The sequence below is a fragment of the Apus apus genome, chromosome 17 (genome assembly GCF_020740795.1).
Source record: "Apus apus isolate bApuApu2 chromosome 17, bApuApu2.pri.cur, whole genome shotgun sequence".
Taxonomy (NCBI): Eukaryota; Metazoa; Chordata; class Aves; order Apodiformes; family Apodidae; genus Apus; species Apus apus.
In genome coordinates, this window is record NC_067298.1 from 3,491,135 (window position 1) to 3,519,051 (window position 27,917).

Genomic DNA, 27,917 nt, shown 5'->3' on the forward strand with positions numbered 1-27,917 from the left:
TAGTTACTTGAAGGAAGTAATTAACATCTCTGCTGGACACACAGAAGACTGTATCACAAGGGAGGCTGCTGCAGCTCTCTCTGGTCAGGGCTGTCATTCCTCAGATTTCTAAATATAAAAGAAAGGAAGATCATGTAAAGATTGTTTGAGCTATTTAATTATTTGTGGGGTTGCTTCATGTCTGTAGCTATTGCAAATATTCTACCATGTTACTAGCAAAGAACCAGTATCTCCTAATTCTTCTCAAAGACTTGGATTCTTAAGAGTAAATAATATTTGGCCTGTCTCTTGGGAGGCACCAAGAGGACCTTCAAAACCTACTGGTTTTTATTAAGTCCCAATTTCTGCCCTTCCTTTATGGGGACACTCCAGTACAAGAGTGGAAGGAAGAGCGGAATGCAGCTGTGGCTGCCAGCTGCTTGGGCAGAGATCTTTGTGGCACTTGCTGCAGAAGAAAGGTCCTCTGCAGCCCTCCAACTCACCTGTCCTCCAATATCACGACTTTTGGCTCTCAACTTGTTAACCTGACATTCAGCAATATCAGCTCGTTCTTCAGCCTCTTCCAGCTCGTGCTGGGCCTTGCGGCATCGTGAGAGATTAAGGTTTGCTTGTTCTTCCTGAAAGTCATGGGGTGCCATCAGTGACATGGACACAAACTAACATTGCCCTCTTACCATTAACCAACCCTCAGGCTGTGCCACCGACTGCCCTTAGCCTCACAGCTACATCCTTGCATTGCCAGCACTCCATCCTTTTCTACCCAGTACTGTCAACAATGCGAGCACTCAGCTGGGGACAGAACAATTAGTCCTGCTCACTTCAAGCTGGGAAGATTGGCTATTGTGGCTCCAAAAGTGCATCAGCTCTGGGACAATTACAGCTCTGTCTGCTCTGTTGTGAGCCATGAGTCTATGAAGGAAGAAATAGTCAAAGGCAGAGGCCATAGCTGCCCTGTCAAACTGAGGATTCAATTATTTTAATGAACCTGGGAGCCCAGGGAATCTCCACCCAGGGCCCACGAAGATTTAAAAAGGGTCCTTCACTCACAGCTTCCTCAGCCTGTTTCTTGTACGCTTTCACTTTTAACTGCAGCTTGTCCACCAGATCCTGGAGCCGCAGAATATTTTTCTTATCCTCTTCAGACTGTGGGAAGTGAAAAATCAAGTCAGCCTTGGAAGATGGACTGAGGTGATGCACATAAGAGGACAGATATTTGAATACCTGGTAAGTGAGCTCCTTCAGCCTTCGTTCATACTTGCGAGCACCTTTCAGTGACTCTATTCCTCGCTTCTGCTCAGCATCAAGTTCATTTTCTAACTCATGAATCTGAAAAACAGTATCATGGTGAAGACAATGAAATGCCAAGAATGGTTTGGATCCTGCTGTAGGATCCTGGGAACTGGGGTTCTGCAAACTAAGGCTGCAGAGAAAGTGGCAATGCAGGGCAACCTTCCACAGATGCTTCCTGGGGCTAGACTAGCTAAAAACTGCTCACCATGTTATATTAGTAGTGTGTGAACACCGAGTTATTTATAGAAGAAACTTAGGAATGTGTACCTGGGGCATTTAAAACCAAAATTAGGCTTAAATATGTCAGAGAAGAGGAAATTGAAATAGGGAGGGGAGGGTTCTGTCAATGCTCACCAGGTAAATGGGGCAAAATTTGCTTAATTTGTAATCTTTGAGTCTAGCTCATCCTCATGAATAGTCCTTAGCTCCATGCCTCTTTTGCAGTGTACCAGGTCAAACCTGGACACTAATGCTTTTATTTATTTGTGAATATTTCCTTTCAAAGTCAAAAGTACAGAATTCCCAGTCAGTTGTGCTGTATTTCTGAACAGAAACAGTTGAACACAGTAAGTGGGTCAGGCAAATGGTCCATCTAACCCAGTGCCTCTGGAAGTGGCAGCAGCATCCACTGCTTAAGGACAGCATGGAAACCTGGCTTCTATCTACTCCCCTCACACTTGTCCAGTTTCCACAGTCAATAGTTTAGAGGTGTGACATACCTGTACCTGTTCCTTTAAGTATGTCTGAAACTTGCTGATTTCTAATCTCTTTTAGAGCCTTCTACCAGCTGCCTCTACAGCCACCCATGGCAGCAGCTTCCAGAATTTCAGTGCCCACTCTGCCAAGTACTGTGCATTTTGCTGATAACTGTTCAGAATATATCTTGGTCACTGCTGTCATGATTCAGTAAATTCTGATCACATCTCGCTCAGCCATCTCCTCTCCAATCAGAAGAGTCCTAGCCTTGTTTTTTTTGTCCTTAAAAGACTACTCACTGAGCTGCCACTATCTGGATGCTTCTCTAACTCTCAGGTCATTCTTGAGTTCCAGAGACTGGACCTGGACATGGTACATTTAATATAGTAGCAAGTGATGCTCTCTTTGTTCTTAGGGCATTTTCTAACAAAGCTCAAATTTTTTTTCTCTTCTGGGTTTTTCCTCCTACTGCACACTGAACAGTCTCTGAGGGCTGTCATGGATGAGACTGAGATCTCCTGGCTGAGCTGTAATTGCCAGTTCCAAGTTCACCCCCCAGGAAGTATGTTTTAAATTATATCTCTACCTTGATGTTCATCTGCCACCATTTTTGCCCACTCAGTTTTTATGAGGTCATTCTCAAGTTCCTCACCCACAGTGCACTGTTCAACTACTCAATGCAACTCTCAGCAAACCTGCTGGAGATACCTGGGGTTGGTCCCTCATGTAACCTACCCAAGAGGTTCCAATAACCAAGGATCCACTCAGGAACTTGACCTTAGCCTACCCCAGTCTTCACCATACCCTGGCCTCTAGTTTCTGGAGTTGCTTCTTTCCACCCTTCAGGGCCAGCTGCTCAGCCTCATCCAGACGGTGCTGCAGGTCCTTCACTGTCTGTTCCAGATTCCTCTTCATCCTCTCCAGGTGGGCACTGGTGTCCTGCTCCTTCTTCAGCTCTTCTGCCATCATGGCTGCCTGGTTATAATGCACAGTTATGTTACAAATATGCCTCCCCATCCCTGGCACTTCTTCACCCTTCCTGGGAGCAATACCCAGCTCCACACTGGTCCATGGCTCTCCACATGCTCAGTCAGTGCCCATGGCTGAGCTAAGGGTTTGTCATATAAAGAGGATCACCATTTTTCATTATCTGTATTTCTAAAATACTCTGCCTTGGAGAACAAGCAGGGTTGATGACAAGAAAAAAAATAATCAAGGCGTGCAAATGACTCTGTACCAAAGTTTCATTTTTTAAGAGTCAGTGGAGATGAAGGTCATCTTGAAGCAGCACCAGCCAGCACTCTGCATCTCTGGGCTCCCAGATTTTGAGTATCTGGCCATTTGGTGCCTACATTTGCTGAAGAGTCAGATTCCTAAGCAGTTTTTGCCAGTGAAATGACTGTCTTGACTACAGTGAAAAGCTTTTGCCTGCTGAGATCTTCAGAACCCAGGGTGGACAGCTGTCACCAATGTGACAGGGCAGAGAGTGCAGAGAGGAACCTGCAGCCCTGTCACTGGTTGGCAACCAGAGCTAGACACAGCACTTCAGGCCCAGGTGCACCATAACTTGATGCAATAGTGTAATAATTTTTTGTTTCATTTTCATATACGTTTCCTAGATGGTCTTAAGACTGTTTCTTCTGATTCTGTGGAACTGTAGCCTTACTTAAAAAAAACATTTATCTTCTCTCTCTTTTTTTTTTATACTGCATGTCTAGCATCTGTATAAAACCATGTATGATTTTAGTCTTAATTTTTGCTTTTCTTGCTATGTCTAAACAGGATATGGTTCAGACCACACTTTTCCTGCTACAATTTTGCCAACATCTGTTCCATGCTTCTACATTTACCCTGGAAGCAAAAGTGAATGTGGATATGGGGAAGGGGGAACAGGACAGCTTTTCAGTACAGACTGCTAGCAGAGCATGAGTGGAGGACCTCCACTGAAGGTGTCTTCTGTGACAAGTAGTAGGACAGACACTGTGTGGAGAGGGATTGTGCCACCAGTATTTTCTGTTCCTATGTTGAAGAATTGGTTCTCCTTCACTTGATTGCTGCATTTCTAAAGTGAAAAGTGACTGCATTAGTATAAAAATGTAAGAAAGGCAAGCAAGAGGACTCACATCTGTGATGGCTTTCTTTGCTTTCTCCTCTGCATTTCTGGCTTCCTGAACGCTGTCTTCGACTTCACTCTGCAAATGAGTAATGTCCACTTCCAGTCTCTTCTTGGTGTTGAGGAGGCTGGTGTTCTGTTGGGACAGTCCAAAGACAGGTCATTCCCACCCATTTTCATGCCACTCCCACATGCCTATTGTAAAGGAGATACCAAATACCTGTGAGTGGAGAAGCTGCACTCGCTCACTGGCATCTGTCAGCTCCTGCTCAGAAACCTTCCGTGCTCGCTCCGTCTGCTCCATGGCCGCTCGCACCTCCTCTAGCTCTGTGGTCATCAGAGTGTTCCTGCGCTCCACCATAGCAAGCTGCTCCTTCAGGTCATCGTTTTCTCTCAAAGCATCATCCAAATGGAGCTGGGAATCCTTTGAAGAGGTGAAAGCAACACGAGACTCAGAGGTGAGCAGAGTGAGTGGCAAAGGCTTGTAGGACGGTAGCCCTTGTGGTCCCTACCTTGAGTTGCCCTTGCACAGCTTTGAGGTGCTTCTGTGTCTCTGCTACCTGAGAGTTGGCATGGCTCAGCTGTATCTCCATGTCATTCAGATCTCCCTCCATCTTCTTTTTCAGCCTCAAAGCATCATTTCTGCTTCTGATCTCAGCATCCAGCGTGGTCTGCATGGACTCCAATACCCTCTGGTGATTCCTCTTCAGCTGTTGAATTTCCTCATCTTTCTCTGCATTCCTTCTATCAACATCTGACTTCACCTGGTTCAGCTCCAGCTGAACACGTAAGATTTTTCCTTCTTCATGTTCTAAAGAGCCCTGGTAAGGTTGAAATAACATAATTTGTCTCTATAGTGTTAATTACTGGGAAATGTATGCATTCAGATGCATAAATGAGAGCAGATGGATTTGCATGGCCTTGCTCCTACTGCCCACCCACCTAGTGAGATCTGTGTCTCTGTGCTTAAGCTATGCCCTAGGAACACCATGGGCAGCTCCATGAAATGCTGGCAAAGACATTTTGTGGAGAACCACATACAATCATACAGAAGTAATAAAAGCTTTTCCAAAGCACCATCAGGGCAGAAAAGGAACAAAAGGCACAGAACCCAGACACGAGGGAACTGAAGGAGCTGCCATCTAGCATGTATTGGGAAAAAAAATTAAGATTTAAAATTAAGTAGAGCTAAGAGATAGCAAAAAAGAGTAAGAAAGATTGAGAAATCATAGCATTGTGGGACCTGGCATGCAGCCTGTGTCAGTGTACCAGTGACACTTCCAAGATCAGGCTGATCCTCAGCAATGTCTCTATGTTCATCAGAATCCATGTCCTGTGCATTGACTCTTCCTTGAATGCCTTACTGACTCCCCCTTCACTGAAAGTGGAGGAACTGAAGAAATACAATCTTAATTCTCTTCAATATTCATCTTTCTTTGAACAGGATGTGACACTGAGAAGTTTTTAAAGTATGTATTAGACCTACTCTGAAAACAACCTTGATTAATTTGACTAGAAAACAAAAACGGTCAGAGTTTTGAAATACAAATGACCTTTCTTCAGCCTTTCACAGCAGCAAATTCAAACAGGTCATGCAAAATTGTCTCAATTTTAGTCTGGGACTGAGTATTTTTTGTGCATGATAGCACAGCAAGGAATGCCACAGTGGTACAGGAGAGGAGCAGCCCCCGTGCTACTTGGTGTGCTTGTGCTCTCATACTGCACCTCTGTGACAGTATCAGGATTAGCAGGAATTTATCATCTCCAAATTCATAGTGTCTCTAAAAACAAGCCCCCTTATTGATAACTTACCTCTGCTTCTTCTAATGCTGCTTGAAGGTCACACTTTTCTTGCTCAATTTGCTTCTTTGCTTTCTCCAGTCCATGATTAGCTTTCCCAGATTCAGCAATCTGCTCAGTAAGATCAGAGATTTCCTCTGCAATACAAAAAACACACACTCAGTTCATCTTGGATGATGTTGTCAGTGGCACCTGCAGTTACTGTTTGGCAAAGGGAGTGATGGAAGAGATAATGATGTAACATGATGACACAGGGAGGAGAAATACCAGGTTTTGTCTACAGTCTTCATTTCTGATTAACTGATATATCCAGTGCAGTGTGCAACTGGAAAATGAGAAGGATCAACTAGAGTGGCATTAGAGAATGTCAGCTTCCTCTAGATAGTGAAATTACATCTCCAGAGACAGTCCTGGCTGTTTTGTCCCTTTACCCTCAGATACTCCCCATGGATCATTCAGCTATAGACAGTTTGCTTATGAAATGGCAATCTGTTGTGCCATAGCTGCATGGTCCTCCAATAATCAGGAGACAAAGCCCTCCAGATTTTTTTCTTGTGGCAGCAATTAAAGTAATCTGGAAAAAAAAACAACAAACAAAAAAAACCAAACCACAAAAACTATCTGATTTTATCATAATTTCTGTCCATTTAGTTAATTGGGTCCCTACCCATGAACAGGATTATGATGGTGTGAAGCACAGGCAATACCAGGAGGAAGCAGGATGCTGTAGCAAGTTGTAGCTGTGCTTACAGGTGACTTTGTGATCAGCTGAACAGGCAAGAAAGTCACCTAACCTGAGCTTTGAGGGAAAATCATATAGAACAAAACCCTGGGAAGAGACAGAGCTTTGGTAACCCGGAAACATGGCAACATCTTGGGACTCATGGTGGATCCAGACAGAGCTGATGGAGATCTGAACTTACGCTGGAGGTTCTTGTTTTCCCTCCTGACAGTCTCAGCCTGGTCAAGTATTTCTTCATAGGCATTCTTCATCCGGAAGATCTCAGTGCTAAGAGAGCGAGACTCCTTCTGGGCAGCTTCCAGTTCAGCCTGACTCTCCTGGTACTTCTGCTTCCATTCAGCCACGACCTGGGGTGACAGAGCATGAGAATGACCTATTCTGCAACACTTCTCTCTATGTGTTCACAGGACAAGAACCTAAGAGACATGACCTGTCTGACAATCTTTTGCTTTGGACTGTTCTCCAAACAGCTCGTGACCCTGTGACAATCAATTCATGATGAAACATACACTGGCTGTTCTGGTGGAATCTAATTAAATTATCCTCTTCAGCCAGCACTAGTGCATACCCCAAGCTCTCCAACAGGAGTCTGGTTTATCACCAGCCTGGACACAATGTGGTTAGTCTGAGTGTGGCTTTGTGAGCCTTTTTGTCACTGTAGGAGCCAGTGGTCTTGCACTCACAGCCCACCCAGAATGATCATGCTCTACTGATTTTCTCTGGAGTCTGATACCACAGCCCTGCAGGGCATCTGATTTAGCACATGCCCCCAATTCACTCACACAAGGCTGGTTCAAGGAACCAGGCTGTGCAACCTCACTTGGGCAAACAGTGCTCATTCTTTTAAATGTTATTAAAGGCAGTGAAGGTTGGAACTGTGTAAAGGAGTCTGAGGATCTGCCTAACACAAATACAAGGCTGGCAGAGTAGCACCAGGCAAGTCAGTGTGCTTGATCAAGGACTACATACGGATCATCCCAGTCTCCCTTGTAACATTTTCATGCTTTTTAAAACTATCAGAAAGCTATTTTATTGTTTACTGTGGTCACCTGGGATTACTTCTCACTGTGACATTATTATTACTGTATGTCCCATTATGTACTTCTTTCCAGGCCTCTGGTGTGGATAAAATGTAATTTATCTTACTGTGAGTGGAGAACTTCAACAATTTCAGAATTGGGTCTGGCCCATCAGATGTCTAACAGTGTTTGTATCTGGCAGGCTCTTTGAATGAACCTTGTCAAAATTCTTCTGCTTTTTATCAAACGCTGCACAGGCTGCATGCGATCTCTCCACATCAATCATGAGGTCATCCACTTCTCCCTGCAGCCTCTGCTTTGTCTTCTCCAGTGAAGCACACTTTGAGTTGACAGCCTCAATTTGCTCCTCTGACTCCTGCAGGCGCTGAGCAAGCTTCTTTCTGCAGGATGAGACAATCAGCACTGAGAGAAGGAAAATTCTGACTTTGTCAGAAAATGGACAGGAAGGGAGCCTGGCATGGGAGATGAGGACAGAGAGGGCAACATAGGAAGTTGTGATGTGAACAGAGAACATGGGTAGGAGCCTGGGATGACGCAGCACACTGGAGTGGTGCATGGTCTGGGACAACACTTACACAAGGGGCAGACTAGACCAACGTGGAGAGCAACTAGGAACAGCCATTCAGTATTGGCAGTGTAAAGAATGCGATTTCTCAACTACTACAATTAACTGCATAGTCAACACACTGGAATTCTCCTTTCTGTAGACGCTCCCAAGACTTTAACTCCTTCTCACTTAAACCTCTCCTGACTCCCCTTCTCACTCCCAGCACCTACTTGGCCTCCTCCAGCTCCTCGGTGCGCTGAATGGCGTCCGTCTCGTATTTGGTTCTCCACTGGGCCACTTCGCTGTTGGCCTTGGACAGGGCACGCTGCAGCTCCCCCTTGGCTTCCTGCTCCTCCTCATATTGTTCCCGGAGCAAGTCACAGTCGTGGCGAGCAGACTGCAAGGCGTGGGCCAGGGCGTTCTTGGCCTGGGGAGTTAGAATGATGAAAATTGTCCAAACATTAATAATTTGTGGCTGGATTATTTCCCCCCCACCCCTGTATTTTGATAAGAACTCCACATCTCACTGCCTTGTGTGCCATAGTCGCTAAAGTAACTGAAGGAGCAAAGTAAATAACATCAAGGACTCTGTGTTTCTGATTTGATGTTGCTAAACAAGATGAGGCAAATGTCCATCTTGTCTGTGATGGTGCTTCTCAAAAACACCTGCACCAAGTCCTTCGGGCAAAGACACAAGAAATCCAGCAACAGTCAAGGTGAGAATTTCCTCTCAGTAAGTTTCCTCATAAGCTTTTCTGGTAGAATTTGGTATTGGCCTGAAGGTGGAAGAAGGTTCAAGCTATGTTGTCATATCTAACCCTAGGTATGCCCGCACTCCTGGACTCTTTTTTTTGGCTGCTGTTTTATTCTTTGTCTCGGAGACTTCCTGTAGCAGAAAGCTATGCACACAGAGCTATTTCCATTCACTTCTCTCATGATTTAGAACTCCAGAAGGCATGATAATAAGGGCTTAAACTGTCTCCCTTATTTAATTTCTCATGCCTCTTCTGAGCATTCACAAGTTTCACTCTTCTGATGTCTCCACCTTTCTCTGAGGAGAAGAAATCTGACTTACTGTTTTAGCTCATTGATTTATTTTACAATTTGTAGGTCCAAATTAAATCAAGTAACCTTATTTTCTTCCTCTAGTTGCCTCTTCAGCTCTTCAGTCTGCTGAGTGAAAGCATGTTTGCCTCGAGTCAACTGAGAAATCAAGGACTCCTTCTCCTCCAGTTGCCGGGTGAGTTCACCTAACAAGAAAATGTTTAGTCTTTTAGACAGAAATAAGAGTAATAAAATGTACAAATAGGAGCAGCTAGCTATATGGAAAGAGATTACAAGATATCATGTGGTGGAACAAAGAGCAGCAATTTCATTACCACCAGTAGGAAAAAGCTATTGAAGATAAATTTTGTGCTGACATCAAAGGAGGGGGTATGAACTGACCAAAAACTCACATTCGTTTTGATTGACAGTGCTTCTTTTACCTTGGTTTTATGTTTCCTTGGGTGGAGCCTCCACCAGGAGGAAATTCTACAGCTTGAGTTTTGTTCAGATCACCCAGTGATGAATATATTACCAAATACACAGGCCACCAGACAGCGTATTTACATATTTGGCACAGGACAATTACATGTCACCTAGGGACACACCATTCTCAGCCTGTAGACGTGTTTTCTGGGTATTCAGATCATTAATTACTCGCATATGTTCCTCATCTTTTGTTCTGACTTCACTGAACTGGTCCTCGAGAGCTCGGCACATCCTTTCCAGATTGCTCTGTTAAAGAGATAGAAAAGAACATCCTTCAGCTCATCTAATTGTTCAGGTCAGTGACTTTCATTTGACTGTCACAATATTTTGAGAACAGAATGAAAGATGATTCATGGTTCAACACAACTGCTGAGAATTTGAAGCCTTATGAATGACAAAAATACAAGTCAAAGACTTAAAACTATGGTCAAAATGTCTCAGTTGACCAATATGCCTTTCTGAGAAATTTGCATCCCTACTTCAAACACTTGTATAATTTATTAATGTACATTCAGTATTTATTTTCAATGAATGAAAAGGATGGTGAAATGCTGTAACACGAGGAATTTTTTAAAATTTGTTTGGCTCTAAATGATGATGTCATTGAAATATTTAAGGCAGGAAAAGAAAAATAAGGAAAGGGTAGGATAGAAGTAATTTCAATTTCAGAAGAAGTGAAAAAACTGGGAACTTTCATTTGACTATTGCAATATTTTGAACCAAGCAATGAAACCTGGTAGTTCCTCAGGTCAGGTGCTTCAGGTCAAATTGTTACCTCACCCACAGGATACAATATATTATTATGATACATATTGAAATCCTTAAACTAAAAGTTGTAGAGTGCAACTATGTATTTTAAAGTCCGACTAACAAATATCTATGTTAAAATAGAAATACTGGATTAAGTTTGAATTACTACAAAGAAAAATGTCAGTACCTTGGCCTTGGAGACAGACTCCATGTTACTGGCCAGGTCGTCAATCTCCATCTTCAGCTCGCTCTTCTCCTTCTCCAGCTTCTGCTTCACCCGTTGCAGGTTGTCGATCTGCTCCCCCAGCTCAGCTGTGCTGTCCGCGTGCTTCTTGCGCAGGGCGGCAGCCGTGGCTTCGTGCTGCAGCGTGGCCTCCTCCAGGTCACGGCGCATCTTCTGAAACTCTGCCTCGCGCTTCTTGTTCATCTCGATCTGAGCTGCAGTAGCTCCTCCTGCTTCTTCCAGGCGCTCGCTGATCTCCTCGAGCTCCCTGGAGAGGTCAACTCGCTGCTTCTCGGTCTTCGCATGGATCGCACGCTCAGCCTCAATTTCTTCCTCCAGTTCCTCTATTCGAGCCTGTGAAAGTTAATTGGTTAAATGAGGACTTCTGAATTGACAGAGCTGAAGTGGCCATTAAGAAATAGAGTAAACACTCACATCCACTTACATCGGCATAAAGCGCGAAAAAACCACTAGAAATTTCATGTGACTTGTGTCCTAGAACATGCAAGATTTAGTTTTGGAACAATAGGAAAGGTAAAATCTAGTATTTCATTGTTTGTTATAGCTCAGAATGGATTTATCAGTTTATGAAGGTCTAGTATTGCACTTTTCAGAATAAATAGAGGATGTGTCACTGGAAAATGTAAAAGAATGTGTTTTTCTTAGAAATTTTTCAAAGGCCAGGCAAAAAAAAAAAAAGTGTCCTCTATTAGTAAACAAGATGGAAAGAACCTTGAGATGAGCAACCATGAGAGAACAGCTGAAGAGAACTGCCTTTCTGGCTCTGTGTCTAGAAGGTGTTCTTTGTCACTTCCTATTGTTGTCTTGGAAAAGCAATTCTCAGTGACTTCTCTGCTGTTACAGCTCAGTATCTGATCCATTTTCAAAGCCTTCACTTAGGAAATTTCATACTTTTTCTGATTAAAGGCCAGAGCTTCTGTAAAAGTGCCCTGAGATGTGATTAGCACTAGGAGCCCATTTTGATTGTTTTATTTATGAGGAGGAAAATATTTTTTGGTAACAGTCTATGAAAAAATATCAATTAAGTCTATGGAACTTCTGCTTGGCTACTAAATATATCAGTAACTTTTAGACTTTACCTGAATCTCCTTAATTTTCTTTTGCAGCTGAGAGCTTTGAGCCTGCTCATCTTCAATTTTACTTTGCAACTGGCTTATTTCAAAATCCTTTCTGTTAAAGAAAATGAACGCAAATTCAATATGGTTAAGATCAAAGCTGAGTTTTAGAATTCAGAGCATAAAAAGTCAGTGCAATACTTTTTTAGCCTGTCATCCATCTGCTGCTTATCATTTTCCAGATCCATGATGGAATCCTGAGACATTTTCAGATCTCCCTCCAGTTTTCTCTTTGCTCTCTCAAGGTCCATTCGCAGTTTCTTCTCTTGTTCCAGAGATCCTTCAAGCTAAAACACATACAACATACTTTGAAACATATAAATTATACTCTGAAAGTAACTATTACTGATTTTAAAATCTAACTAGAGTTGGCAATTGATGAATAGAGAACACAATCAGTTCCTGTGTATACTTCTCATCTCCACCTGTGCTAGACTCTCGCTGCAAGATTAGAGCTGCCATTATGATTTGGTTGCAGGCATTAAGCTGCCCACAGCTTGGCTGTGCACAGTTGAAGTGCCAGTTTTTGAAAAATACAGAAATTAACATTTTCCAGTGGCTGCAGTTCCTTGCATATATACTGCTAAATACTGACAAACTCCCCCTCTTCATAACTTCCTGGAGTGCATTCACAGTGCACAGTAAGAGACCTCAAATAACTGCAGCAAACCTCAGACTGCCACAGATACACTGCTCCAGCTGATTGGTTAAAATGGGTCACAAAAGTCTACAATGCTGAAATACCCAATGATGAACATAGTTAAAATAGTCAGGGAAAGATGGAAGATGTACTGGATTCCAAATCAGCCTGTCAGTTGGCAATTTATTAGCTGAAATTATTAGAGCTGGCTTGGCTGCTTTAGGTGTTACTTATACTCCCAACTACAGATTTCTGTTCTCATCTGTCAGAGCATCCCAAAAAAACTTTTTCTTACATCATCTACTTGCTGCTCCAGTTTGGTCTTAGTTTTGGTGAGTGTGCTGACTTTGTCTTCCTCAACTTGCAAGTCATCCAGTGTCTGCTGGTGGGCTTCCTGGAGGGCCTTTTTTTCCTTTGTGAGTTTAGAAATATTTTCATCCAGAGCTGCCATCTCTTCAGTAAGATTCTTAACCTGTTGGACAGCCAGCATCCACACTATGAGGGAGAGCCTTGAGAAATGACAGACTGAGAACACAGTGAGGGCACCCTTGCAAAATCTTGCATGGATGTAGTCAAAATGCTCTCCATGGAAGGTCTATATAGTTCATGATGCTGTAAGTGTCATGACTGACAGTCACACCTCTGGTCCTGCAATGGCAGAAGTTCTTGCTTTAGTTGTTTTTTCACTACCAGCCCTATCCTGCTGAATTCTATAATGGAACATGTTGTTCAATCTTCACTTGCCTCTGCAATATTTTCCCACTCAGATTTACAAAAGGCCTCTGAGCTGCTCTTGTCAAAAAAAATGTGCTTCCTATGTGTGACATGTTTGCTAGGTAAACAGCTGTAACTTCTCAGGAAGTGAGGTTCTGTAAGAAGATATTATCAAGTGCCAAGTGTAGCCAAAGATGTTATTTTTTCCATGAAAGTGAAAGGAACACAGCAACATGACAAAGAACCTTATGCCCCTGGAACAGGTTATCACAAATTTAAGGCAGGAGCTTCTAACTGGACTGCTGGACATACCAGCTCTGCTCACTTTATTTTGGAAACTTATTCCTTGTATGTGGAGCATTGCACAACAGCAGCCTTATCTCAAACCCTTCAGGTGCTGTGCATTAACCTGCCTGACCCTTGCTTCTCAGTTGTCTCATTCAGTTGGGGAAGCTTGACAGTGGGGATAAGGAAAGTCCATGTGCCAAGTGATGTATCTATATGGCCCTGAGATTTGATGAGAGACACCCTCAATCTCTATACTCAGCACCAGCTAGATTTCCTCTAAGCATTAGGATAGAAATGTCCAACGTGTCTTAAGATCCAATATTCTTTTCAGTGGTGGCACTGAAGGGAACCTCAGGGCTGTAATTACATCTCTGCTGGTATTGTTTCCACAGCAGGACTGAACACTGCTACCACAAATCTGGGCTTCTGAATTCTAACATATATATCTCAGTTCTGTCTCTTCACATTGATTGTTGAAATATACATGTAAGACCTGTGCTTTTACTGGGACATAAATGAGTTAATGACCACCTGATATAGACTCTCTCTGCTATGCTGACAACTAAACTTGAGAAGTCTGGAAGAACTCTCATTGTACTGTCAGGTCAATGGAAGGAAAGGATGCCCACCCTAGCTCAGACCTAGGCTTCTTATATTTAAGAGAATTGTAAGAAAACATTTGGTATCTGCAAAATCTGTTCTCCTCAACACATGTGAGAAAGAACCAGCAGAGCCCTTCTGTGCTGAGCAAGCACAACCACACTAGTCCTCCATTATCCACAGGAGATACAAATATACTGACCCTTTATGACTGCAAATAGCCAAATGAGGAAATTATCTATCAAGCACCATAACAACCTCCTAACTCGTTTAGAACTGTCAAAAGAAAAAATAATTCCTAAGAGTTATCATTTTAACAAAAAAGTTTCTGTCACAGGTCATTAAGTGGCAATACCTCTCTTCTATGACTTGGGCACATATCACTCCCATTTATAGCACTTAGGAATGACCCCAACTTTCTACAAAACTGAAAACTGTCAGGGAAAGAATAATTCCCCGATTCCTCTGTCACCTTATTTTCTGTTGCATGTTTCTCCTTTTCCACTTTGGCCAAAGTCAGTTCAAGATCATCAATATCTTTCTTCAGCTCAGAGCACTCATCTTCAAGTTTCCTCTTCTTTGCTGTCAGTTCAGCATTTGTCTCCTCTTCATCCTCCAATCTTTCACTTAATTCTTTAATTTTAGCTTCCAGCTGGATTTTACTTTTGATGAGTCCTTCACATCTTTCTTCAGCATCGGCTAGATTTTCACTCTCCTGTCAGAACATATCAAAGGCATGTTATTTTTATCATAAAAATTACAAAGGGCAACACATGTTGTTCAAGCGCCATCTCCAGGAACCTGGTTGCACGAGTTTGGGCACAATTTCCTATGCAAATCACAGTAATGCATGTGATTCAGTCATAAGGAAGTTGTCCTGCTCAGTCATGGCTCAGGAAAGTGGACCATTATCCCATGCTAGAGACACTTCTGTTCCACTGGTCAGATGTTTTGACAATACCATGCCACAGACTCACAGGGTTTAGTTATAACAAGAAGTCTGCAAGGAATTAGTGAGATCAACAGGTGGAGAGCATGAGCTCCAATGTGGATTTGTAGAACAAACAGCATTTCTTTCATAGTGATGGATGATTCCATCTTTAGTAAGCTCCTCCAACTTTAATGACACAGGTCAGACTGTGTCCCCAAACTACTTCTCCCACTTCTGTCACATGAGGCTAACCTTGCTCCTCTTAATCTCTAACCTCTCTCAGTCAAGACAACATCAGTCTCAACCCAATTTGTAGCCTCAGCTTTTACTATAACATTTTAAAACACATTACTGACAGAAAAATTTTGTCTAAATTAATGCTACTATGATGTGTTCTAGTCAGAGTACCAGAAAAGGTATCTGATGCCTTCCAGGCCAGTTATGGCTGAAAGCCACCACTGCAGTAACAGAAGATGGTATGTTGAATTCTCTCTCAGGTTCTGACTAGCACCCATAGCACAATGAAAATCATAGATAGTGAGTGTGCATTGCCTAGGACAACCTTGGAGAAGATGGTGCTTCAGGAATCTTTCCAGCAGGGCTGATAGGAATTCCTCCAGGAAAATGGGACTTCGCAAGAAGACAGGAAGGACCCCTTCAGTACTGACACAGTGGGAAGCTGGGAGTCAAGAAAGACTCAGACAACATAATCGAGGGTGATGATCACCCCCTGGGAATTCTTTTATGTTCTAAAATTTGAAATTGGAGTCCTCTGAAAGACATCCTAAACTGGAAGTTAGTTAATCCAGTTAAACCTGGGCTTTTTGATTTTTTTGGCTTGCCATCTGTGCAGGGGTTAAAGTAAAGCCCCAGATGCTTGTAAGCTAGGTGGGTTCTGGAGAACAGGAGTGAATCTGAAAAGGGAGGTTACTCACAGATTGAACCTGAAGCTGCAGGTCATTTTTCTCTTGCAACAGGGTCACCATTTTCTCCTCCAGCTCTTTCCTCTTGGCCTCAGACTTTGCAAGCTCTTCCTTGGTTTTCTCAAACTCCTCCTTCATGTTGGCCATCTCCTTCTCAGACTCTGCACTCTTCAGCAAGGGCTTGATCTTGAAGTATAGCTTCATCCAGGGCCAGTGCTTGACATTCATGAATGCTCTAACATTGTATTGGATTATATAAATGGATTCTCTGAAAACACATGAAAACACCATTTATGAGGCTGGCAAGACTTCGGTTGGAAACACTCTGATTATTGGCCATGCAGCATCAGCATTTTCCTCCAGGAACTTCTGCATGAGACTTTTTTCCCCTCACCTCCTTTCTTTTATTAAAGAGTAATTTCTAGATTTGAAAGGCTGAAAATGAGAAGGGTATTCCTGGAGAAAAGGTTCACTGTTAAATACTGGATAACATGCTCCAGCTGCATGGTACAATTGCTAAATGGCTCTTGCCAGAATTTGGGAGACCATAACAAGGAAACTATCAGTTTGTGCTTGCTCTGTTTCCACTGTCTTTCTAAGGGTCTTTCCTGAGGACTTTTTGTTAAACCTAAGACAATTTATTGCACTGCTGGACTTTTGGTCTGACACAGCATGACTGTTTCTATTTACTTATATTACCTTCTTGCATTCATCTTTTTAAATTCAGTTCTCATGAGGTACCCTCTGCACATAGCTTGTGTGTGAGTGATGAGGCTCAGAAGCTTCTCATCTCTCATTTCTTCTAGGAGTCCCAGGAGACCTGCCTTGAAGAACACCTAGAACATAAGAAAGGGTCAAACATTTTGAGGCTTGGGCAGATATAGAATCACTGGCAGATGATGGAGTATAGTACAAGGCAGTTTTGGTAAAATGCTGGCAGAATAAATGTTTAACAGCTAGAGAAATTTTGAGTCAGTATTCATGTCCTCAGTGTTCCTGTGATTCATGACAAGTCACTGATGTATGACCTGATCAAATTTAGTGTTATTTGATGCCTGCTACTGAGTAGGAAGATATAATTCACCAGGAGTTATTAAAACAAAACTTAACTTTCAGTTCAGTATTATGTCCTACTCTATATTTTCACTGTACTCCACTTTTCTACGTCAGCTCAAGTTTTGCTCTGTTAACTGACTGAGAGATGGCTTGAGAAGCAAACATGATTCTGTCTTTTTGGCATTGAAGACAACTGGGTTTGTCTCCAGAGACAGTGCTGCCCTGTTTGTGCTTATCAGAGAATCAGTGTCCCACCTAAGACTGCTTTGGATATGGGAGACAGACGTGTGTGTGTGTGTCTAAATCCCCTGAAAAGTCTGACTTTGCAAACTTGTCTGAGCCTAACATGCCCTGATATAAAGGAGCTTAACTGGCAGGAGAAAGGGGCAGCACTAGTTCTAGTTGGAGCCACTCTGGGTCATTATGGTAGTGTGGTGTTCCTAGGGCTGACAGTGGTACCCCTCACACATAGCCCCACAACCAGATAAGTTTTCTGCACTGCTTCTTCCTAGTGGTGTACTTCAACTCTAATCATCATGAAAGCTGATTTCATATGTAAGAAACATTTTCAGCAAACAGTATTTTTTGCCATGGATTAAACCCACTCTTCCACAAGGACTTTACCTTGGTGTGGCCAAATCTGTACTGGTTGTGGTCAACATCAATGGAGGAAAGAAGTTTTTCTGAAGCCTTTTTACTGTCAATGAACTGGCCTTCTGGAATGGCTGAGGCATTAAGAATCTTGTACCTGTGGTAAGAGAGGTTGCAAGGACTGGTTTCAAACAGGGTGAGGAAAACAGAATCCATTGTATATCATAAAATACATGGAAGCTGAGCTATCTGACAGTGGCTGAATATGCCATCTGAAATGTAAACAGTCTTGGCTGAACAGAACGTGATGACAAGGGGATGTATCTACTCTTCAGAGGAATCTGCTGGCTGTGTAACAACACAGTATGTTGTTACATACAAAATTAATGTGCATACTTGAGAGTGTCTGCAGGTCCAGGAATTAGGAGGAACATAGTGAGAACACATCCACCCCTTCTCATCTTGTTCCAGTTGATCAGAGGAATGCTACTCAAATGGACGTTGAAGGTGAATTAAAGCTACTGACAAAAATCAGGTATATTCCAAAGGGAATACATGTCTTGAACAGCTCAGAGTCTCCACAAGCTGTACCACTGAATCCTTGAGTTTGGACTAAAAATGGCATGGTAGTATTCAGTAAATGCTAGCAGCAATCCTAGCATTTTGCAAAGTAACTTAATGATTAAGGTAATCCTGTGACACGAACAGGACCTAAAGGGGTTTCTTCTGATACACCAATGAGGATGTGTGACTGTACACTGGAACACTTCTTATTCTCAAGTCTACCTTGAAAGAGAATATGTAAAATCAAGACACTGATGGTGTAGTGATATTCTCTATTTTAGGCTTCCATTGTACTTCCTCCTGAAGCTCAGCACGTTTCCTTTGAACTATAAAGCACTTTTTGGTTGTGGACCATGGCCATTACAGATAGATTCCTTCACCTAACCCATCAAGTTATGATTTGACAATTGAGACCAGCTCATGCCTTACTGAACATGGTTGCAGGGCATTTTCAGAGAGGTCTTGTGTCCTTTTCACACTAATTCTGCATGGAAGATGCTACTGTTACATTTAATTATAATAGCAGCTAATTCAGATTCTGCACTTTATAGCAAATGAACTCACATGAACCAATTTAACTGTCTTCATTTTAAAGATGAGGAAAATGAGGCACAGGATGCAGGCCAGTGACAAGAGCACCAGCAAAGTCTCAGATTTTTTAATATTTAGTCAGTGCACAGTAAGGAGGCTGCACTGATGTGTATTGGTTTTCTTTCTCTCTGGGAGGCTTAAAAAGAGCAGTCTATAATGCCTTATAATTAATACATTATAAAAAGTTTACAGCTCTTTTGCTCACTGGGCATTGACTACAGTTTAGGAATTATACTGGTTCCGATGAATCAAGAAATTTCTGGTCTGATCAAAGAGGGGAAAGACTGTAGTGACCTAAGACAGTTTTAATGACATAGTTCCCTCAAATGTCACTGATCTAGTCTGATTCAGAGGGTGTCTCTCTGTGCTGTCACCAGACTTGTTACCTGAGTTATCAGTCTACTGAGGCCTTCCCTTGACAGACAGCAATAACTGAAGACCTACCTTTGCTTGAAGTCAGCATAAAGGATTCTGCTTGGAAACCCCTTCCTACAAATTCGGATGCCTTCCAGAACCCCATTGCAGCGCAGCTGATGCATCACCAAGTAATGGTCCATTTCACCTTAAACAAAACACACCCAGCATGACTGTTGTGGTTTAACCCCAGCCAGCAACTAAACATTGCAAAGCCACTGGCTCCCTCCCCTCTGGTGGGTGGGGGAGAGAATCAGAAGGTGGAAGTGAGAAAACTTGTGGGTTGAGATAAAGACAGTTCAACAGGTAGAGCAAAAGCCACACGTGCAAGCAAAGCAAAACAAGGGCACTACATCCCTCACTACATCCCACTGGCAGGTGGGTGTTCAGCCATCTCCAGGGGAGCAGGGCTCCATCATGCCTAATGGTTACTTGAGAAGACTAATCCCTCCAAACACTCCCCCCTCCTTCTTCCAGCTTTACACACTGAGCATGACATCATATGGTATGGAATATCCCTTTGGTCAGTTGGGGTCAGCTGTCCTAGCTGTGTCCCCTCCCAACTTCTTGTATACCCCAAGCTGAGGGGGTGGTGTGAGTAGCAGAAAAGGCTTTCAATCTGTGTAAGCACTATTCAGCAATAACAAAAATCTCTGCATTATCACCCTGTTTTCAGCATAAATGCAAAACATAGCCCCATTCCAGCTACTATTAAGAAAATTCACTCTATCCCAGCCAAAGCCAGCATGTTGACTATCCTTTTGTTCCAAAGAATCTCCATCAGGCCCAAGTCTTCAGAGTATAATGACAGACTTACCAGGTGTCTTGGTCTCATTAGGAATCAGGCAACGCACAAAGTGAGGATGGGTGCTTCTTAGGTTAGTCATCAACTTGTTTAGATTTTCCTGTGATAAAACAAAACCTGGGTTTGAGCTTTGAGCTATGAATCTTGTGTATTTTTATTCAAATATCATGGAGTTAAATAATCACAGAACTGTTTGGACTGGAAGTGACCTTTGAAGATCCCTGCCATGAGCAGGGTCATCTTTCACTTGATCAGGTTGCTCCAAGCCCCATCCAATCTGACCTTGAACACATCCAATGATGGGGCATTCATGACTCCTCTGGACTACTTGTTCCAGTGTATGACCCTCATAATAAAAAATATAAATCTTTCCTATGTCCAATGTAAACATATCCTCTTTCAGTTAAAAACCATTGTCCCTTGTCCTGTCACAACAGGCCCTGATAAAACATTCTTTCTGATAAGTGACTGCTATATATTGAAAGGCTGCATTAAGGTCTCCCTGGAGCCTTCTCTTCCCCAGGCTGAACAACACCAATTTTGTCAGCCTTCCTACACAGATGTGTTCCAGCCCTCAGAATTTCTGTGGAAGCTTGGTTCATTTAACAGGAAGTTCACATACCCGGAACACAGCAGACACCGTTTGGAAAGATCCCCCCTTCTTCTTAGCACCTTTCTTGCCACCACCACCACCACCACCACTCTCACCTTGGAAGAAGTAGATAGGAAGTGAACTGTTAAGAGTAAGCAGGATGATTTGTAAGCCTCATCTTCTTTTCTTTGGTCACGAACCAGTAAAACAATAGTTTAATTTTAAACACGGACCCACTGCTGCGTGGAAGATTCAGTGAACTGCTGAGAGGTGGTTGTTGATCAGTGTATGATACATTAGGTCTCAGGTGCATCATTTAGATTGCATCTAAATTATTTGCATGTGTGGTTTTAGTGGTGTGGAACACTATGACCTGACCTAAGATTTGTAACAGGGTACTCTGTGCTACTACGCACATTGATTTTACTTATACATGTAGCCCCATTTTTTATTATTTTTTAATTAGGCGAAAGGCCCAAGAATGTGGCTCAGCAGTGGACATTAGTTTCAGTGCAGTGAAGTCTTCTTTAGAAAAGTCTCCTAATCTGATCTTCTAGGTGAAGAACAAGGATCTATTCTGAGTTATAACTGAAGTAGACTTCAGTTATTCTTGCCCTATCAATCAACACTGAAAAAGCACTTACTTGTTTCTGCACCAGCATAGTTAGAGAAAAGGAAGGACAGCAACTTCAAGGATGATTTCTGGTACAGCCCCACAACAGTTTCATTCAGGGGATCCTTGTTCTTGTCAAGCCAGCCAGAGATGTTGTAGTCCACTGTGCCAGCATAGTGCACCAGAGAGAAGTGGGCCTCAGCCTTGCCTTTGACAGGCTTGGGCTTCTGGAAGTTGTTGGACTTGCCCAGGTGCTGGTCATAGAGCTTGTTCTTGAAAGAGGTGTCAGTTGCCTTGGGGAACATGCACTCCTCTTCCAGGATGGAGAAGATGCCCATGGGCTGGGAGAAATACGGATAAGTAAGTGGTGGGCAGATGAAAAGTAAATAAAATGTCACCTTGCATATTATTTGTGCCTTGTTTACTTGGCTGTAATTTGTACTGAAGTTCATAATCAGCTGTAACGAACTTTCAGTTCTTAATAAATCCCTAGTAGCTAAAATTGAAAGATTTCCTCTACCTTCTCAATGAGCTCAATGCAGGCAGCCAGGTCCATCCCAAAGTCAATGAATTCCCAGTCAATTCCCTCCTTCTTGTACTCCTCCTGCTCCAGCACGAACATGTGGTGGTTGAAAAACTGTTGCAGTTTCTCATTGGTGAAGTTGATGCACAGCTGCTCCAGGCTGTTGAACTGCAATATCAAAAGATAAAAAAATGCCAGTTAGTTTGGAAAAGTCCTCCATGTGCAAGCAGGCCTACTGTAACTCACATCAAAGATCTCAAAGCCAGCAATGTCCAGGACACCAATGAAATGCTGTCTGGGCTGCTTGGTATCCAGCTGTTGGTTGATTCGAGTAACCATCCACAGGAACATCTTCTCATAAACTGATTTGGCCAATGCACCCACTGAATTGTACACCTGTAAGACACACAGGCATGGCAGCAATGAAAGCTGAGTTAGCTTTAAAGTTGAAAGAACTATCTGAACAAAATGACAAGCAGATCAGCTGTCTAGGTACCTGTTGAACATTTTGTCCTTTAGTTACATATTCATTCCCGACTTTCACCCTGGGGTAGCATAAAGCCTTGAGCAAATCAGCAGAATTCAGACCCATCAGGTAGCCAGCTTTGTCAGCCACTGGGATCAGAGACAGCAAACAAGTTCAAAACAGAAAAAAATAGGGTGTCCTGGCCCTCTAGGATGTTTCTGTTACAAGAAGTCTACTTTTGGCACTACTCAAATGCACCTATTGCCAAGGAAAGTTCCTCTCCAGTCCCATGGAGAATGTCTTCCCCCAGCACAGGTCGTGTCTCAGCTGCAGGACACCCCATGCCTGGAGGCCTACAGCAACACTTCATATTTGTGCCTGTTTCCTTGTGGAGCATAAATTAGATCATTGACTTTGTGGAACTTGCAACAAACTTTAAAAAATTAAGTTTCTGGAAAGGAAAATAATTCTCCAAGTTTGGGGCACTGAATGGGATGGGTTTTTAGCTTGTGTCCTGGTGCAGTTTACAAGCGAACTCTGGAGCCAACGCTACCTTCGGTGCCATCAGGCTCTGCCTGCTCCTCCCGCTGCTTCTGCTTGAACTTCATGTTCCCGTAGTGCATGACAGCCCCTGTCAGCTTGTACATCCCCACTTTCTCATCGGGGCTGAACCCCAGGATGTCCACAGCACTCTGCAGAGGCAACAGGCAAGTTGAGGAAGGTCAGAGAAGCACCAAGGACTGTTCGCAGGCACGTGTCCTGCGATGGGAAGCTGAGGTTCCTGCCCCTGCCTCCCTGCCCACACCAAGCACAGGACCAGCATGGTCCTGTGACCCCTGCAGGCAACAGAGCCTGGCACTTGGTGGCCCTGGGCTGGCTGGGCCTCCCTTCCCACTGATGAGCCTCACATCCCACCAAACCTCCCTGCTTGCCCCTGGGCTTCCCTGCCAGCCTGGCCTCCCTGGCTGTCCCACGGGTGCTCAGCTGTACTCACCTCTGTCGCCAGCAGCTCCTCACTGTCATCAATACTGGCAACAGTGACTTCTCCTTGGCTCACATAGGGGAAATCATAGGGGTTGGTGGAGATAAGGAGGAGATCTGTAGGGATACAGGGCACCTTTGGTGGCACCAGGGCAGGTCACAGCAGAAAGAGAAATGACCTGCTGAGTGTAACTCAGCACTACTGACACTCACCAATGAGCTCTGGCTTCTTGTTGGACATTATCTGGTAAAAAATGTGATAGCTCCTTTCACTGGCCAGCTGGAAAGTCACTCTGGATTTCTCCAGAAGATCTAATCAAAAGAGATGCTGTTAGTCTCTTGGTAAAGGCGAGGTCATTAAATGCACAAATCCTGCATGCACTGACTTGCTCCAACTCACAGGTTTCAATATCTGCAGAGGCCAGTTTGCCAGTTGTTCCAAAGTGAATCCGAATGAATTTCCCCTATCGAGTAGTACAGATTGGTTACAGTGATCAATGAATGAGATATATATTAGATGTCTGCATTCTAACAGATCTGAAATGAACTCACAAAGCGTGAGGAGTTGTCATTCCTCACAGTCTTGGCATTGCCAAATGCCTCCAGCAGTGGGTTGGCCTGGATGATCTGATCCTCCAAAGTTCCCTGGTTACAGGAGAAAAGGCTTCTTGTAAAACTTCACTAGTTAGTAACAAATATTACAAAGGAGATATTACAAATAGGTAATTTTTACACTTCATATGTGATTTTAACCTAAAATTCTGCAGAGCTTTTAAGTACTCCTAAGCCATCACTCATTGATATTGCCATTGGTCTAAGGACATATCTGTATGTGTTTCCTTCTTGTACCTGCTGTCATACATTGGATATCATACAGAGTTATTACAGTGGAGTTCTAGGAATTCAAAACCTGTATGAGAGGTGCTTCCACATTCCCATAGGCCATGCTATCTAAAAAAAATGTGACAATTCTGGGCTTTTTTATGGAGGTTACTCAAGTCCAGGACACACTGAGACAGGTAAAGCCTTTAGTAGGGAGCACCTAGCAAGGGTGCACCTAGCTCTGCAATTGGATTCAAGCAACCAACAGCCTTTCAGAATGCAGAAATACATCTCCAGACATGCTTTGGAAAGAAGAGAGGGATATGAACAAAATCTGAGACTCAAATACCTAATTTAAAAAAGCAGAGAACAGAAACTGAGTTTTTTGCTGCATGACTAGAGAAGGGATGATCAACATGTAAAGTTTCAGGATTGTATTGTATCACTCTTGGTAACTGCAGAATTATGGGCAGAGGGACACTTCTGTGACATTATGTCTCTCCTTTTCTGTCCAGTACAGTCCAGGAAGGAGAGTCACTCCTTGCTTTGTTGGAAGTTTTTCCTCAAGGCTTCCAACAAAATCATGATGCCTGATGTAGTCAGGGCACAAATGTGTCGCCAGAGGTAATTTCCAAGACAGAGATGGAAAACAAAGACTGAGGGGGAAAAAAAAACAAACAACAAACAGTTTTTATCCAGATGAAAGATCAGTGGCACAGCTCAATCTGTGTGGTGTTCAGTGCAGCCTTTCACATCATGCAACGCAGTGGGAGTGCCATTCCCAGCACTGTCTGCAGATGGCAGAACGGGCTTAAATTAGTTTTCATTAGTCCACCGTTAAGGTGGACCCTATAAATTTAAAGCAACACAGCAGCATGTGAAGCTCTATATAATTTTCTTTTTAATTAAAGATCTCCAATTCTTAGAGTAATGTCCTCTTACATCTATCTTTCCACTTTCTAAATGAACTGCCTGGTTAAGAGGATGCATGTGTCAGTGCAGCTGCCTACACCAACACCAAACCTCTTTTTACTGCACAGCTGTGCCCTGGGAAGATAAGGGTGTATTGAGCATGGAAAAAGACACAGCAATTCTTTACACAAGTTGATTCTGGAGTCCTGTCTACAGGACAAACTGCTGGAGGCTTAGACAGCATTCTAGGGCAACGCTGTTACATGCTTCCCTTATTAACACACTATTGCCTGGCATCTGATTTTGGCCTGCATCTGAGATAGGATGCTGGGCTAGACAGAACTATAATCTGTTTTATTCAATGTTCTTATGGAGAGGAACATACTACTGCTTCAGAGATTGTGAATAATAAAAAACCAAAAGTACTCTGAGAATCAACTCAGAAGAGGGCAGAACAGATTGTTGTTCATCTGAGAACCAGGTAATTTTCCTTTCCTCAAACATGATCAGTACTTCTCTCAGCTGTCTTACAAGTTTTCCTGAGATCAGTCCTGGCATACTGAGCAGCTGGTGAAAGCTGAGCCCAGGAGATTCTGGAATGGTGCTGATGGAAAAAGTGCTTGTGATGAACTTTCCTTGGCCATAGTAACCTATCAATCACAGACACCTGCCTCTGAGTGTGAAAAGAATATTCAGCCTTGGAATCTCCTCCTTAGGTTCTGCTATGCCCTTGGGTACTCAAATAACATGCTGACACGTGTCCCCCACTTTGATGCACATACCATCTCAAGGGCTGTGGTGACACACACTTGTGCCACAAGGGTGTTTGAAGCTTGCTCTGTGCTAGGGAATGAAGGCCACGCAGACTGCAGCAGCTGGGCTGCCCACCAGAAATGAGAATCAGAGCACATGGTTTCTTCCCTGGACAGATCCTTTCTTTCTGACTGTCAGCAAAGTGGTCCCAGCTGTACCAAATCTGCCACCTTTTTTATGCTGTCCCTCAGGTCTGTTACCTTAACCACAGGCAAGAGAACAAGCCAGTGGAAACTAGTGCCTGACGGGATTGAAATTGCCCTTAACTTCAGCACAACCACTCTCAAATTTAGAGTGCCTGCACTTCCCCTGTCAATAGGACTGGAACAAGGAATAGGAATGACACAATCATGTGCCAGCAAGAGCTGACTACTCTCTTTACACTTGCAGTCAGCCAGCTGCTGTGGATGTGGCCAGTCTCATAGATTAATGGACAGGTACACAGCACAGAGAAAACTGCTGTCCTACACCAGCTTCCTCTTCTTGGTGAAGACTTCCCCCTTATAAATGGGGACTAGAGAGAAACTGATTCTTGGGCCTTTTCTACATTAATAAAGTGTTTCTGTAAGTGGAGTTTCACTAGTGTTCAGAGGGATGGAGGCTGGATAGCAGCCAATCAAGCATAGATGTGCTCAGGCTGTGCAGCCCAACTGTCTCCTCAGTTGTGCTACGCTTTGTCTTTTGATGGTCCTGCAGCCCAAAAGTGTGCATTGGTAGTTTCTGCTCTGCAGGCAGAGTCTTGGACAAACACTGGAAGGGGGAGCCAAAGACATACCTGCATTTTGCCGGGCTGTGGGTCTTTCTTCTTCTCACCAGTAACTGCAATTGTTGCAAAGTACTGGATGACACGCTTGGTGTTCACAGTCTTCCCTGCACCGGATTCTCCGCTGTTGTAATGCAAATGGTTACAGGAACCAGGAAACAGTTTGGTATGTGTGTCTGAGCTGACAGAAGTAAAAATGTACTCACGTGATAAGGATGGACTGGTTGGTACGATCTGTAAACAAAGCCACAGAAAGATGTTCAAATGAGATGTGGAGGGCTTCTGTTCCTCAGGTATAACTACTTGACTTCCAGGGAAATAACTACACTGTAACTTTGCAAACAGACAAATTCCACATTAGTCTGTGTGTGGTGTTTTTGTGCAGAGAGATGGAGCATCCCAATATCTAACTCCAAGCAGTGGTTCTTTATAAGGCTTCCCACTTAACATTTGTTTTCTTTTATGTAGAGATCTTAAATATTGTTTAAACTCCTTACTAGGAAAGCAGGCACAAAGCCATATAGCCAGCTACTGCCTTACCTTCATTGTCTGACAACACAGAGGTCATTAAGATGACACAGGCAGTCTAATCTTGAGTTGTGCCATAGGACTAAGAGAGCTGGTGCCATCAGGTACTGCGTAGAACAGCACCTAAGATGCCTGAACTGACAAGTGTTCCTTACACAAGCAGCCAGCCCTGTGTACATCAGGGTTTCTCATTCCTGCCAAATGACTCACCAGTCAGCATGAACTGATAGGCATTGTCAGAGATGGAGAAGATGTGTGGAGGGGCCTCCTGGCGCTTCTTGCCTCTGTATCCAGCCACCACCTCCGGGTTGTACACCGGCAGCCACTTGTAGGGGTTGACGGTGACACAGAAGAGACCCGAGTAGGTCTGGAGGAAGGGAGACAGCACGTTGGCTTCCCCTGAGCCTGGCAGAGCCGTTCCTGCTGCCTGCCCAAAGGAAGGCTGCTGCTGGTACTTACGTAGATCATCCAGGCTGCATAACGCTCTTTGAGGTTGTACAGCACAGCGGGTTCATGGAGGTGGGTCATCATGGCCATGTCCTCGATTTTATCAAATTTGGGGGGGTTCATGGGAAAGACTTCATCATCCTTCACAGTCACAGTCTGAGAAAACCAGAAGGGAAAAAACAGAAGAAATCTAAACCAGGGAACTGCCTGAACTGGATAATCATATATGAGTAACAACTGATGTCACTTACTGTATCATCATTTATTTTAACTGTGACTGTGCCACCTTCTCTACTCTGTATGGATCCTTTCACATACATCTGCTTTTCATCCACTACAAAACAGGCTGCCTTGGCATCAAATGGGCGATTCTGGGCTTCAATTCTCTCTTTCTCAGACTTCCGTAAATAGGGAGCAGCTTCTCCAAAGATTGCCATCTCTGCATCTGAACTCATGGCTGGAGTTGCTCT

General features: G+C 43.4%; 1 protein-coding gene across 1 annotated transcript; it reads right to left on the reverse strand.

Moving 5' to 3' along the window:
• Window positions 1-93: 93 nt before the first annotated feature.
• On the reverse strand, window positions 94-27,917 carry LOC127391940 (myosin-1B-like). Its single transcript, XM_051635225.1, has 40 exons — window positions 27,699-27,917; window positions 27,460-27,603; window positions 27,211-27,367; window positions 26,679-26,706; window positions 26,485-26,596; window positions 23,715-23,807; window positions 23,563-23,626; window positions 23,376-23,474; window positions 23,176-23,279; window positions 22,735-22,873; window positions 22,212-22,330; window positions 21,962-22,111; window positions 21,713-21,883; window positions 21,224-21,533; window positions 20,610-20,695; window positions 20,000-20,087; window positions 19,213-19,330; window positions 17,647-17,770; window positions 16,666-16,802; window positions 15,979-16,234; window positions 14,448-14,827; window positions 14,379-14,388; window positions 12,806-13,105; window positions 12,012-12,157; window positions 11,835-11,925; window positions 10,699-11,088; window positions 9,881-10,007; window positions 9,360-9,478; window positions 8,459-8,655; window positions 7,878-8,061; window positions 6,823-6,988; window positions 5,912-6,036; window positions 4,612-4,920; window positions 4,320-4,523; window positions 4,110-4,235; window positions 2,791-2,961; window positions 1,222-1,326; window positions 1,048-1,143; window positions 483-617; window positions 94-108 (listed from the first exon to the last, which is right to left on the reverse strand). The coding sequence occupies exons 1-40, from the start codon at window positions 27,900-27,902 to the stop codon at window positions 94-96; spliced, it is 6,099 nt and encodes a 2,032-aa protein (XP_051491185.1). The 5' UTR covers window positions 27,903-27,917.

Excerpts from the sequence above, each read along its gene's own strand:
- LOC127391940 (XM_051635225.1), bottom strand. The coding sequence starts at position 27,902 with ATGAGTTCAGATGCAGAGATGGCAATCTTTGGAGAAGCTGCTCCCTAT. Across the intron at positions 23,280-23,375 it reads CAAGAAGCCAGAGCTCATTG|ATCTCCTCCTTATCTCCACC; the intron begins GTGAGTGTCAGT and ends GTATCCCTACAG. Across the intron at positions 618-1,047 it reads AGAAACAGGCTGAGGAAGCT|GAAGAACAAGCAAACCTTAA; the intron begins GTGAGTGAAGGA and ends CATGACTTTCAG.